Source organism: Staurois parvus, unplaced genomic scaffold, assembly GCF_062004578.1.
Source record: "Staurois parvus isolate SC_StPar_1 unplaced genomic scaffold, SC_StPar_1.0 ptg000678l, whole genome shotgun sequence".
Classification (NCBI taxonomy): domain Eukaryota; kingdom Metazoa; phylum Chordata; class Amphibia; order Anura; family Ranidae; genus Staurois; species Staurois parvus.
The window spans coordinates 300,283-314,581 of NW_028318474.1; the positions used below are offsets into that span (position 1 = coordinate 300,283).

The 14,299-nt window shown below is 41.6% G+C and overlaps 1 protein-coding gene across 3 annotated transcripts in view; it reads right to left on the reverse strand.

The window, feature by feature from the left end:
- The window catches only part of LOC149447636 (uncharacterized), a 279,294-nt gene extending 266,479 nt beyond the window's left edge, over positions 1–12,815 (reverse strand). For all 3 annotated transcript variants that reach the window (XM_089652264.1, XM_089652262.1, XM_089652265.1), the window contains exon 1: positions 6,590–12,815. In XM_089652264.1, the coding sequence (XP_089508390.1) occupies positions 7,978–8,508 (531 nt within the window). In that variant the 5' untranslated portion in view covers positions 8,509–12,815 and the 3' untranslated portion in view covers positions 6,590–7,977. The remainder of the gene's footprint in view (positions 1–6,589) is intronic.
- Between the last annotated feature and the right edge of the window lie 1,484 nt (positions 12,816–14,299).

Consider the following 14,299-nt stretch of genomic DNA (forward strand, 5'->3'; position numbering starts at 1 on the left):
GGCGGTGCTTAACAGTACCAAACGGCCTGCCTGACCATTACACCTCTCCAGCCCTGACTACACCTGTGTTCCCACACATTTCTGGTCACACCCGGATCCCTAACACCCTCCAGCTATTGGTGAACTACAAGTCCCATCATGCCCCTGCCTTTGGGAGTCATGCTTGTAACTGTCAGTTTTGCAATGCCTCATGGGACTTGTAGTTCTACAACAGCTGGAGGGCCACAGTTGCCCACCCCTGCACTAGATCAATGATTTTTTTTTTTTTGATCCAATACTTTACATTGCAGAGGAGAGATGTGGGGTCTTACTGACCCCATAGCTCTCCATAAAGAGGACCTGTCACTAATTATTTCTATCACAAGGGATACATGCACTTCTTGTGATAAGAATAAAAGTGATTAAAACATTTTTTAAAGGAACAGTGCAAAAAAAAACCAAAACATTAAATAAATGAAAAAAAAAGTTTAAATTGCCACCGTCCATGGTGACCGTATACGTAGGCCATGCCCACATATGTAAATGGTGCTCAAACCACACACGTGAGGTATCGCCACGACCGTCAGAGCAAGAGCAATAATTCTTGCGCTAGACCTCCTCTGTAACTTTACGCTGCTAACCTGTAGACATTTTTAAAGCATCACCCATGGAGATTTTTAAATACCGCAGTTTCACGCCATTCCACGAGCGTGCGCAATTTTAAAACGTGACATGTTGGGTATCTATTTACTTGCCATAACATCTTCATATTTTATGAAAAAGTTGGGGTATATATTAGTTTTATTTTTGTTTTATTTAATCAAAGTGTATTTTTTTTTCCAAACAATATATATTAATTTTTAAAAACTGTGCATTTTGGTTTTCGGCCAAGCGCATTTTAAATTTTCAGTTTCGGCACCACAATTTTCAGTTCGGTGCACCACTAGTTTTAATTCCTTCAAGTGGATAATAAAATCCTTCTTTTTTACTCTGGATAATATTGTCATCATCCTTGCCAATTTGTAATACTTTACTGGTCCCTATTAATTTGGCTCTATACCAATAGTGCTCAGTATCAGCTACTGTTTGATTCCCATATGTCTCCTATGGTTTATTGAGGAGCGGTGGTTATAGCCTTCACAAGCTACAAGACCTCATTTTTGGTTACCAGCACCCAAGAAGTTTGTCAGTTTCTTTTACCTGACAAGTAAACCCTCCTGCTTGCTCACAGCAGGGCTAAATGTAGAAGAAAACCACCTGCCAGGCACCAGGAACTGCATGTCCCGGGGTCGTCGGGCGATAAGAATTGTGCATCCCTGAGATGGCAGGAATTTGATATTGCCGATAGGAGACAGAGGGGGAGGTTATATGCTCCCCCGACCTCTGAATTGCCAGGATCTCCTTATCTCCTTACCTTTTTAAGACTTTTCCTTTTTTCTCTTTTTTTTATGATAGTCTACACTCCCTAGCTGAATACAAATATATGACATATATAATCTTGTATCATAGGTCACATACTTCCCTGTACTCAGATGTGCCAGGATCTGCTTATCAGAAACATTTATTTGCTATTTCATCTTTTCCCTTTTTTTCCTGATTTTCAGGTAGCCTGTGCTCTTCAGGTGAATGGGATTACATAATATTGCCATTAGGAGAAGTGGGGGAACATGGGTCAAATTCTACCTCTCCTTATCAAAAACATTCTTTTAATTCTTTCCCTTTTTCCCCTTATTTTTATAATAATCTGGGCTCTTAGAATACGATTACATTATATTGCCAGCAGGAGTGATAATATTGGAATGTAAAAAATCAATTTTAAAAAGAATTCTTTCTCCACTTCTGGAAGTCAGAGTGATGTAGACTCATTAACAGTGCCAGCAGCTATGATTAAAAATCAGCTAAAGCCTTTTGACCAGAATTACATGGATTATAAAGGCACAAACTATATCTCTTCTTTAAACAATAAGTAAACCCAACATTTCCACATTCCTGATATGGATAATGCCTGCTGTGCTGTGTACTTGTATGAAAAAGTATCCTGTTCACTTTGTATTGCTTCCTTTGTGTGGAATCCCTGGTGTTCCTGCCAGTCCCCCAGCTTTCCTATTAAAAACTGACCACACTAGGCATGGGAGCACAGTGTGGTCAGTTCTCTTGCTGTGCTGGGAACTCAGCATGTTCTCCTCCAATGATCAGACGTGTCCTGACACTCCCCCAACCCACACACACACAGCCATTCACTGGGAATATCAGTGTTCTACTCTTTCTCCTCCCCCACCTCTCTACGCAGCTGAGAATCGAGGGAATGTGATCACTTTTTAAAAAACCATGTATTTTGCTTGCCTTTCATTTCTATTACTGAATGGGCTGTTATACAAGGTAAGGGTTTACATATGCTTTAAGGTAATGTAACCTATGAAAAGTGACTATGACAAATAATTAAATGAACAGCACAAAAATCGTAGATTGAAAAAGTGAGAGAAGTGGATTTTGAGGAAGATGTATAAAGCAATATTTGGGAAAATGTTTTATAACACATTTACCAGGTGAACCCTTTATTTATAATATGACATTTGTGAAAACCAGTGAATTTTCAGCAAATGTCACTTTTACTGTGAATTTTAGAATCAACTTTAGACGAAGCGTATAATGGCTTTGTATACATTCTTATTTATAAGGTAAGAACTAAAATAATTATATTTTTAAAAAAATTGTAGTCATGGAAATATGAAATATTAAATAAATATGAAATACTGCATCAAATATGTTGTCTTTAAAGTATAAATTCACCTTTCAATACAAGTTACAGATTACACCCATATTCAAGACTAAATTAACAGCGCCCCCAACCCCCATAATCCACCAATTTAACAGTGGGCGGGAGATCCTCTCCCCACACCTGCTGTCAAAATTTATAAAGAACGTAGCTGGGTGGGGAGAGTTCGGTGAACGAAGGGCACTGGCCAATGCTCTCATAGTTCATTGATCTTCTTGGACTTCAGTAACTGCCTCTCCATACAGGAGGTACAGGCAGACAGCTACACTGACAGTCTACAGGAGCCTGACACTGCACACGTAATCTGCTGATTGCTGGTGCAATGTTTTACAGACTCCTAATAAAAAAAGTATAAAATGCACACTTTTAACCTACAGGAAGTAAGCTTTATTATAAGCTTACCTGTAGGTTAAAATAAGAGTTTACTACTACTTTAAATCAAAATGCAAAAGTTAGCCGCTGCCATTGCCACCAACTTGCAGATCAGTACCTTAGCCATCAAATTTACAAGAGGCCCCATCAGGAGAAATACAGGAGGGGCCTGGAGGCTAAATGGATGAGTACCCGTATTTAGAGTGTAACATATTGCAACTCCTGCCTCCTCTCCTCCCCAATCCCAACATGACAGCGGGTGGGACTCCGTCCACATGGCCTCGTCATTCAATCAGTTTCCTGTGAACGAATGCCTACAAGTGCCACCAGCCATTGCAGGTGACGGCTTGCAGTTCTCAATGAATTGCGAGGGTGCTGCTGATGATTATCTTGCAGTCCATTGTTCTTCCTACTCTCAAGTAACTGCCTGCCTGTACAAGGTAAGAGGAAGAAAACTTACTTATGCAGGCCATAGATGGGTCGAACATCAGCCGATTTTTCGAACGATAAATGAAAAATCGGTCGTTTGTTAAGCCGACGTTACCACCAACGATTAAAAAAATCTGCCGACTAAATCATAAAGTTCACCCCATATAACAGCCAAACTTCTGTCCCTTGCAGGTCACGGCTCATGCGCAGATTTTGTATTGTTAAAACGTTCGGCCGATTTGGCCATCATTGCCGGGAAAATCGGCCATTTTTCCAAATCGGCTGCAAATTTTCCAACATGATCGATAATCTCAAAGTACAAAAAGCCTGAAAACCGGCCAACCAATTAACCCACTAACAGTGCGAAAATCAGCCGATTTTTCTTTTGGCCGAAAAATCATCCGATTTTCGAACCGTCTATGGCCGGCATAAGTGTCTGCAGAATCCAGGCATTGCACATGCAATCTGCTGCTCATGGGTGCAATGCCTTACAGCCTGCATTGAAAAAAAACAATAATAATAAATGCATATTTTTTTAACTGCAAAAGGATGTGCATTTATAATTTTTTCTGGAAAAGGTGAACTTATCCTTTAAAGTAGAACTCCAGGAAAAATACATTTTTAATATCTGCTGCATTAACCTCCTTAGCGGTATTCCCGAGTGTAGCTCGGGGTAAAATTTCAATACCAAGAGTGGTAACCCCGAGCTACCCTCGGGTTTACCATGCGGCGTTGCTCAGGGAGTCCCTGCAGCACTTACCTTGTCCTTCGCTCCCGCGATGTGTCCCCTGCAGCGTCCCCAGCCATCTCCTCCGGCTGATGCCGGCATCCGGCTTCTGTGTTCCGGTCCCTGTGACGTCGGGACGTATGTGCGCCGAAACCGGCGAGAAATTTGAAATTTTAAAAAAATTTCATTTTTGCTGTCATTGCTGTTTCAATGCATTTCACATATATTTTGTCCCTACTGCTTTGTCCTGTGCCCTGCCTGCATTTTGACTGTTCTTTCTGCCTGGAAACTTAGAAAAGTCCATGGCGTCCAAAAAGCGTCCCTTTACGTCAAAAGCGGGTATAGAACAGCGATAGTAAATCAGAACCACTTGCAGAATTGAGTGATAATGATTCGTGGGGAAATTCCTCATCAGACACTGAAAACGATTTTGCGACTTTGCTCAGCGATGTGCGAATTTGCCTCCGTATATCAAATTTCAGTGTTTTTGGTTTGATTATATTATTGAATTAAATTTATTATTATTATATTATTATTTTTTATGATTATTTATTAAATTATAATTTATGATTTCTTGTTTCAAGTTTTATCATATCCGGAATGTTTACTAGACTCTTGTTCGGACAGATTTCAGTGAGTTATTCCTAAAAATTACAGCCTACAATAAAAAACGACATATTTCCATGCAAAAAAATGGTACCGCTTTCAGCACAAAAAATCGGAAAGAATCATACCGCCAAGGAGGTTAAACATTTTATATGAAGATCACTTCTAATAATTTTTTTATAATATTAGCCCAAAGCCAATATTACCACTAAAAAAAGAACATTCTCTCTTGCCAGAGTATGTACTGTCTGGAGCTATCCAAAGTGCTGAAATATTTTACTGTAAATATAGAAGCAAAAGTTCCAACCTGCGATTAGCACTTGTGTGCAGATCAGGACCTTAGCCATTAAAATTACAAGAGACCCCAGCAGGAGCAAACACAGGAGCGGCCTGGAGGCTTAAAGAAGAACTCTAGCAATAAAAACATTTTTAATATTTGCTGGCACACAAGCATGACACTTCCTGGAACTTGATTTTTTTTTTTTTTTTACAATTTACCATTTCACTGAGCGCTAATAGTGCAGCATTCATTATACTTGTTGTGCTCCAACACCCCAACTATGGGTCTTCTACACAGCAGCCATAGCATAGTTTACAGCTGCCCTGCCCAGCCCTCCTCTCCCCTCGTCCTATCACTGAACATTCTGTAAACCCATTCACAAAATCCAAGCTTGCTGTGTATGGGCAGGGGGAAAGAATGGCAAGCAGAGCAACTGCTGTGTAGAAGAGATGTATCTCCCCTCTTAGAACACCAGAGTACAGCAAAAGCTGTAAGATCCAGGAGGTGGCATACACCTTCTTGCACACCAGTGGATTTTAAATGCTTATTTTAATGCTCTCTTTTTACATAGTTACATAGTTAGTCTGGCTGAAAAAAGACAAAATTCCAGTTCAACCATAAAAAAAAAAATTATAATCCTATGCCCACAGTTGATCCAGAGGAAGGCAAAAAACCCAGCAAAGCATGATCCAATTTGCTCCTGAAGGGGAAAAAATTCCTTCCTGATCCCCCGAGAGGCAATCCTGGATATTTCCTGGATCAACTTTAGCTATAAATGTTAGTATCCAGTTATATTCTGTGTATCTAAGAAACAATCCAGGCCTTTATTAAAGCAATCCACTGAGCTGGCCAGAACTAACTCTTGAGGGAGTCTATTCCACATTTTCACAGCTCTTACTTTGAAGAAACCTTTCCGTATTTGGAGGCAAAATCTCTTTTCCTCCAGATGTAAAGAGTGCCCCCTTGTCCTCTGTGATGACCTCAGGGTGACTAACTCTACCCCGAGTTCACTATATGAACCACTGATGTATTTATACATGTTGATCATATGCCCCTTAATCTCCTCTTTTCAAGAGAGAATAAATTCAGTTCCTCTAATCTTTCCTCATAGCTGAGCTCCTCTATGCCTCTTATCAGTTTGGTTGCCCTTCTCTGTACTTTCTCCAGTTCCCCAATGTTCTTTTTGTGAATTGGTACCCAAAACTGAACTGCATATTCCAGATGAGGTGTTACTAATGATTTGTACCGGGGTAATATGATATCTCTCTCTGGAGTCTATACCTCTTAAAACAAGAGAGGATTTTGCTCCTGGAATTCTCACATACTAAAACAAACACGCTACAGAGCTAAAAGTATCTCGTTAATGGGAGGGAGAATTACATGGCTTAGTCTAGCTAATAAAAATGCTCATATAGCTTACCTTTACAGCCACGATGTACAAAGGAGGACTTCTGATGGCACATGGCAAGCCTTCCAGATGGCAGGCTGTAAAAGCAGGATTCTGTGCTGGCTCTCAGTCATGCAGGTCTGCTGTGCTGGTTCTCAGTCCTGTAGATCTAGTTTGGTGGCTCCCAGTTCTGTACATCTGCTGTGCTGGCTCTCAGTCCTGTAGATTGCCTGTGCTGGCTCTCAGTCCTGTAGATTTCCTGTGCTGGCTCTCAGTCCTGTAGATTTCCTGTGCTGGCTCTCAGTCCTGCAGATTTCCTGTGCTGGCTCTCAGTCCTGTAGATCTCCTGTGCTGGCTCTCAGTCCTGTAGATCTCCTGTGCTGGCTCTCAGTCCTGTAGATCTCCTGTGCTGGCTCTCAGTCCTGTAGATCTAGTTTGGTGGCTCTCAGTCCTGTAGATCTCCTGTGCTGGCTCTCAGTCCTGTAGATCTCCTGTGCTGGCTCTCAGTCCTGTAGATCTCCTGTGCTGGCTCTCAGTCCTGTAGATCTCCTGTGCTGGCTCTCAGTCCTGTAGATCTAGTTTGGTGGCTCTCAGTCCTGCAGGACTCCTGTGCTGGCTCTCAGTCCTGTAGATCTAGCTTGGTGGCTCTCAGTCTTGTAGATCTCCTGTGCTGGCTCTCAGTCTTGTAGATCTCCTGTGCTGGCTCTCAGTCTTGTAGATCTCCTGTGCTGGCTCTCAGTCCTGTAGATCTCCTGTGCTGGCTCTCAGTCCTGTAGATCTCCTGTGCTGGCTCTCAGTCATGCAGGTCTCCTGTGCTGGCTCTCAGTCCTGTAGAACTAGTTTGGTGGCTCTCAGTCCTGTACATCTAGTGCAGAGGTCTCCAATTTTTTTAAACAAACGACTAGTTTACTGTCCTTAAGGCTTCTGGGGACAGTGTCCATTTTAAGTAGAAAATGTCCCAGCATTCGTGGGAGTAAACAATGCCCCATCATTGGTTTTACCAGGAGGAATAACGTCCCATTGTTGGTTTTAGTAGGATTAGTGCTCCATCATTGGTATCAATGTGAGGAATTGTACCCATCATTGGTGTCAGTGGGAGGAATAGTGTCCCATTTCTGGTTATAGCCAAAGGAATAGTCCTCCATGGTTGGCATCAATGAGAGAAATAGTGCCCCATCAATGGTGTCGGTGGAAGGAGCAGTGCTCAATAACTGGTCTTGGTAGAAGGAACAGTGCCCCATCGATGATGTCAGTAGGAAGAATAGTGCCCTATCATTGGTCTTAACAGGAGGAATACTCTGACTCTCACTTCTGTAGATCTGTTGTGCTGACTCTCGCTTCTGTAGATCTGCTGCGCTGACTCTCGCTTCTGTAGATCTGCTGCGCTGACTCTCGCTTCTGTAGATCTGCTGTGCTGACTCTCACTTCTGTAGATCTGATGTTCTGACTCTCACTTCTGTAGATCTTCTGTGCTGACTCTCGCTTGTGTAGATCTGCTGTGCTGACTCTCGCTTCTGTAGATCTGCTGTGCTGACTCTCGCTTCTGTAGATCTGCTGTGCTGACTCTCGCTTCTGTAGATCTGCTGTGCTGACTCTCGCTTCTGTAGATCTGCTGTGCTCACTCTCGCTTCTGTAGATCTGCTGTGCTGACTCTCGCTTCTGTAGATCTGCTGTGCTGACTCTCGCTTCTGTAGATCTGCTGTGCTGACTCTCGCTTCTGTAGATCTGCTGTGCTGACTCTCGCTTCTGTAGATCTGCTGTGCTGACTCTCGCTTCTGTAGATCTGCTGTGCTGACTCTCGCTTCTGTAGATCTGCTGTGCTGACTCTCGCTTCTGTAGATCTGCTGTGCTGACTCTCGCTTCTGTAGATCTGCTGTGCTGACTCTCGCTTCTGTAGATCTGCTGTGCTGACTCTCAGTCCTGTGCAAAGAAAAGGGGACATGGGTGACCATATGACTGAATACTGGAGAACCATAAATCCCCCAGTTCTGGGCCTACTCTTTAGGCTGGTCGTATGATATAGTGGCTTAAAATATAACTAAATGCAACACTTTTTTGTAGTTATGAATAGAGTGGAGAGAGATTAGATCCCCTGTCAGGTTTTAATTCCTGCCTGTGTCCCCGTTATGGATATCCCCCCTCTCTATTTATCTGGTTTACCATCATCACCAAAAGTGAAAGAAAATCCTAAATATGGGTTGTCTTTAGAAAAGGAATAGAGGTGAAATCTTCCAATGGAGACACTAGCCCTGGTGATGGGGCATAAAGTAAAGGAAAATCTCCCCAGAAACAGGCAGAGGTTCTAACCCTCCCTAGCTCTATCCAGAACAGAGTGCTAGTACACATTTGGCATTATCATCATTCAAAACTGAACACTATTTGAATGCCATGGTATACTAGGAACCCCTTTATAGCCACATCTACTGGTTTCCAGGAGCTGAGGACATCAGGATAATGTTTTGGGTGATTTGTCCTTCTTAAAAAAAAAAAGTTTTGTTAGGAAATGTAATATGTTGCAGAATTTTCCTTTATTATCACCCAATGATCCAGCTGCCAACACGTGTCCTGTCCTTTGGTGACAACACTCACTATATAGTATCAATGGAGGAGCAGAGTTGTCACCCTAGGACAGGAAAGTATTTAAAGCTGGTCGCACACTATACAATCTGAATGTACAATCTTCAACCTCTCTTCGTACAATCAACTTTAGATTTACCAAAATTATATAATATGAGGACCTACCTAATCTACCCAATCAATCTGCATCCAATCGGGCAGGCCCTTGCACTACATAGCTTTTGATAGATCTAAAGCTGGCCATATGCTATACAAATACAGTTGTACAATCTGCTCTGAATTTACCAAAACTCTGAAATATAAGGAGAAATCTAACCAATCTATTACATTTGTATTCGGTTAGACAGATCCTTGCACTACATAGATTGTACTATCTGGTTGTATAGCGTATGGTCACCTTAAGGACTACAAAACTATCCATCTCTCATCACTTCTATAACAGAGGGGAGGTGTTTTGTAGTCCATGGAGACAGCTGAGAACAATGCTAACTGTGAACAGTGCAGCACAGGTAGAAAGCACAGGAAGTTATCAGCTCACAAGATCTTTGCAAGATCAACAGGTATATTTTTTGCACTCATCTAACAGAGATAACAAAATGCTTTTAATGGTACATTTAACAGATGGAAAGGTTTGCACAATTCCAGGTCCTGTGCCAAGCAGCTGTCCTGCTGCATAGTAACCACAGGGGGTCACAGGCACCATTCAGAAAACTCAACTCAGTAATGGGAGCACACACTGTCTGCAGTAATGGGAGCACACACTGTCTGCAGTAATGGGAGCACACACTGTCTGCAGTAATGGGAGCACACACTGTCTGCAGTCATGGGAGCACACACTGTCTGCAGTCATGGGAGCACACACTGTCTGCAGTCATGGGAGCACACACTGTCTGCAGTCATGGGAGCACACACTGTCTGCAGTCATGGGAGCACACACTGTCTGCAGTCATGGGAGCACACACTGTCTGCAGTCATGGGAGCACACACTGTCTGCAGTCATGGGAGCACACACTGTCTGCAGTCATGGGAGCACACACTGTCTGCAGTCATGGGAGCACACACTGTCTGCAGTCATGGGAGCACACGCTGTCTTCAGTCATGGGAGCACACACTGTCTGCAGTGTCTTACACATAAGCAAACCTAGGAGAGAAGGAACACGTCAAACCCCCATCGCACTCTGTATATTTGTCATCCCTGTATAGAAGAATCATGGAAGGCCTACAGATACTGCATCAATCGCTATACCTGCTCTATCTACCCGTATATTATCCATCTCTATACCTGCTCTATCTACCCGTATATTACCCATCTCTATACCTGCTCTATCTGTCCCTCTATTATCCATCTCTATACCTGCTCTATCTATCCATCTATTACCCATCTCTTTACCTGCTCTATCTATCCATCTATTACCCATCTCTATACCTACTCTATCTATCCCTCTATTACCCATCTCTATACCTGCTCTATCTATCCATCTATTATCCATCTCTATACCTGCTCTATCTATCCATCTATTATCCATCTCTATACCTGCTCTATCTATTCATCTATTATCCATCTCTATACCTGCTCTATCTATCCATCTATTATCCATCTCTATACCTGCTCTATCTATCCCTCTATTATCCATCTCTTTACCTGCTCTATCTATCCATCTATTACCCATCTCTATACCTACTCTATCTGTCTATTATCCATCTCTATACCTGCTCTATATATCCGTCTATTACCCATCTCTATACCTGCTCTATATAGCCATCTATTACCCATCTCTATACCTGCTCTATCTATTACCCATCTCTATACCTGCTCTATAGATCCATCTATTACCCATCTCTATACCTGCTCTATATATCCATCTATTACACATCTCTATACCTGCTCTATATATCCGTCTATTACCCATCTCTATACCTGCTCTATATATCCATCTATTACACATCTCTATACCTGCTCTACCTATTACCCATCTCTATACCTGCGCTATCTATCCGTCTATTACCCATCTCTATACCTGCTCTATCTATCCGTCTATTACCCATCTCTATACCTGCTCTATATATCCCTCTATTACCCATCTCTATACCTGCTCTATCTATCCATCTCTATACCTGCTCTATCTATCAGTCTATTACCCATCTCTATATATGCTCTATTTACCGGTCTATTACCCATCTCTATTTACCTGCTCTATCTATCCATTTCTATACCTGCTCTATCTGTCTATTACCCATCTCTATACCTGCTCTTTCTATCCCTCTATTATCCATCTCTATACCTGCTCTATCCGTCTATTTTCCATCTCTATACCTGCTCTTTCTATCCCTCTATTATCCATCTCTATACCTGCTCTATCCGTCTATTTTCCATCTCTATACCTGCTCTATTTACCCATCTCTATACCTGCTCTATATATCCCTCTATTACCCTTCTCTATAGCTGCTCTATCTATCCTTCTCTATAGCTGCTCTATCTATCCTTCTCTATACCTGCTCTATCTATCCATCTCTATACCTGCTCTAGCTATCCATCTATTATCCATTTCTATACCTGCTCTATCTATCCATCTCTATACCTGCTCTATCTATACGTCTATTACCCATCTCTATACCTGCTCTATCTATACGTCTATTACCCATCTCTATACCTGCTCTATCTATACGTCTATTACCCATCTCTATACCTGCTCTAGATATCCCTCTATTACCCATCTCTATGCCTGCTCTATCTATCCATTTCTATACCTGCTCTATCTATCCATCTATTATCAATCTCTATACCTGCTCTATCTATCCGTCTATTACCCATCTCTATACCTGCTCTATCTATCCGTCTATTACCCATCTCTATACCTGCTCTATATATCCCTCTATTACCCATCTCTATACCAGCTCTATCTATCTATCTATTATCCATTTCTATACCTGCTCTATCTATCCATCTATTACCCATCTCTATACCTGCTCTATCTATCCCTCTATTACCCATCTCTATACCTGCCCTATCTATCCCTCTATTACCCATCTCTATACCTGCTCTATATATCCCTCTATTACCCATCTCTATACCTGCTCTATCTATCCATCTCTATACCTGCTCTATCTATCCATCTCTATACCTGCTCTATCTATCCATCTATTATCCATTTCTATACCTGCTCTATCTATCCGTCTATTACCCATCTCTATACCTGCTCTATCTATCCGTCTATTACCCATCTCTATACCTGCTCTATATATCCCTCTATTACCCATCTCTATACCTGCTCTATCTATCCATCTCTATACCTGCTCTATCTATCCGTCTATTACCCATCTCTATATCTGCTCTATTTACCTGTCTATTACCCATCTCTATACCTGCTCTATCTATCCATCTCTATTTACCTGCTCTATCTATCCATTTCTATACCTGCTCTATCTGTCTATTACCCATCTTTATACCTGCTCTTTCTATCCCTCTATTATCCATCTCTATACCTGCTCTATCTATCCATCTCTATACCTGCTCTATCCGTCTATTTTCCATCTCTATACCTGCTCTATTTACCCATCTCTATACCTGCTATATATATCCCTCTATTACCCTTCTCTATTCCTGGTCTATCTATCCTTCTCTATACCTGCTCTATCTATCCATCTCTATACCTGCTCTAGCTATCCATCTATTATCCATTTCTATACCTGCTCTACCTATTACCCATCTCTATACCTGCGCTATCTATCCGTCTATTACCCATCTCTATACCTGCTCTATCTATCCGTCTATTACCCATCTCTATACCTGCTCTATATATCCCTCTATTACCCATCTCTATACCTGCTCTATCTATCCATCTCTATACCTGCTCTATCTATCCGTCTATTACCCATCTCTATATCTGCTCTATTTACCGGTCTATTACCCATCTCTATACCTGCTCTATCTATCCATCTCTATTTACCTGCTCTATCTATCCATTTCTATACCTGCTCTATCTGTCTATTACACATCTCTATACCTGCTCTTTCTATCCCTCTATTATCCATCTCTATACCTGCTCTATCCATCTCTATACCTGCTCTATCCGTCTATTTTCCATCTCTATACCTGCTCTATTTACCCATCTCTATACCTGCTCTATATATCCCTCTATTACCCTTCTCTATACCTGCTCTATCTATCCTTCTCTATACCTGCTCTATCTATCCATCTCTATACCTGCTCTAGCTATCCATCTATTATCCATTTCTATACCTGCTCTATCTATCCATCTCTATACCTGCTCTATCTATACGTCTATTACCCATCTCTATACCTGCTCTATCTATCCCTCTATTACCCATCTCTATACCTGCTCTATCTATACGTCTATTACCCATCTCTATACCTGCTCTAGATATCCCTCTATTACCCATCTCTATGCCTGCTCTATCTATCCATTTCTATACCTGCTCTATCTATCCATCTCTATACCTGCTCTATCTATCCGTCTATTACCCATCTCTATACCTGCTCTATCTATCCGTCTATTACCCATCTCTATACCTGCTCTATATATCCCTCTATTACCCATCTCTATACCAGCTCTATCTATCCATCTATTATCCATTTCTATACCTGCTCTATCTATCAATCTATTACCCATCTCTATACCTGCCCTATCTATCCCTCTATTACCCATCTCTATACCTGCCCTATCTATCCCTCTATTACCCATCTCTATACCTGCTCTATATATCCCTCTATTACCCATCTCTATACCTGCTCTATCTATCCATCTATTATCCAATTCTATACCTGCTCTATCTATCCGTCTATTACCCATCTCTATACCTGCTCTATCTATCCGTCTATTACCCATCTCTATACCTGCTCTATATATCCCTCTATTACCCATCTCTATACCTGCTCTATTATCCATCTCTATACCTGCTCTATCTATCCATCTCTATACCTGCTCTATCTATCCCTCTATTATCCATCTCTATACCTGCTCTATCTATACGTCTATTACCCATCTCTATACCTGCTCTATCTATATGTCTATTACCCATCTCTATACCTGCTCTAGATATCCCTCTATTACCCATCTCTATACCTGCTCTATCTATCCCTCTATTACCCATCTCTATACCTGCTCTATCTATCCATCTCTATACCTGCTCTATCTATCCATTTCT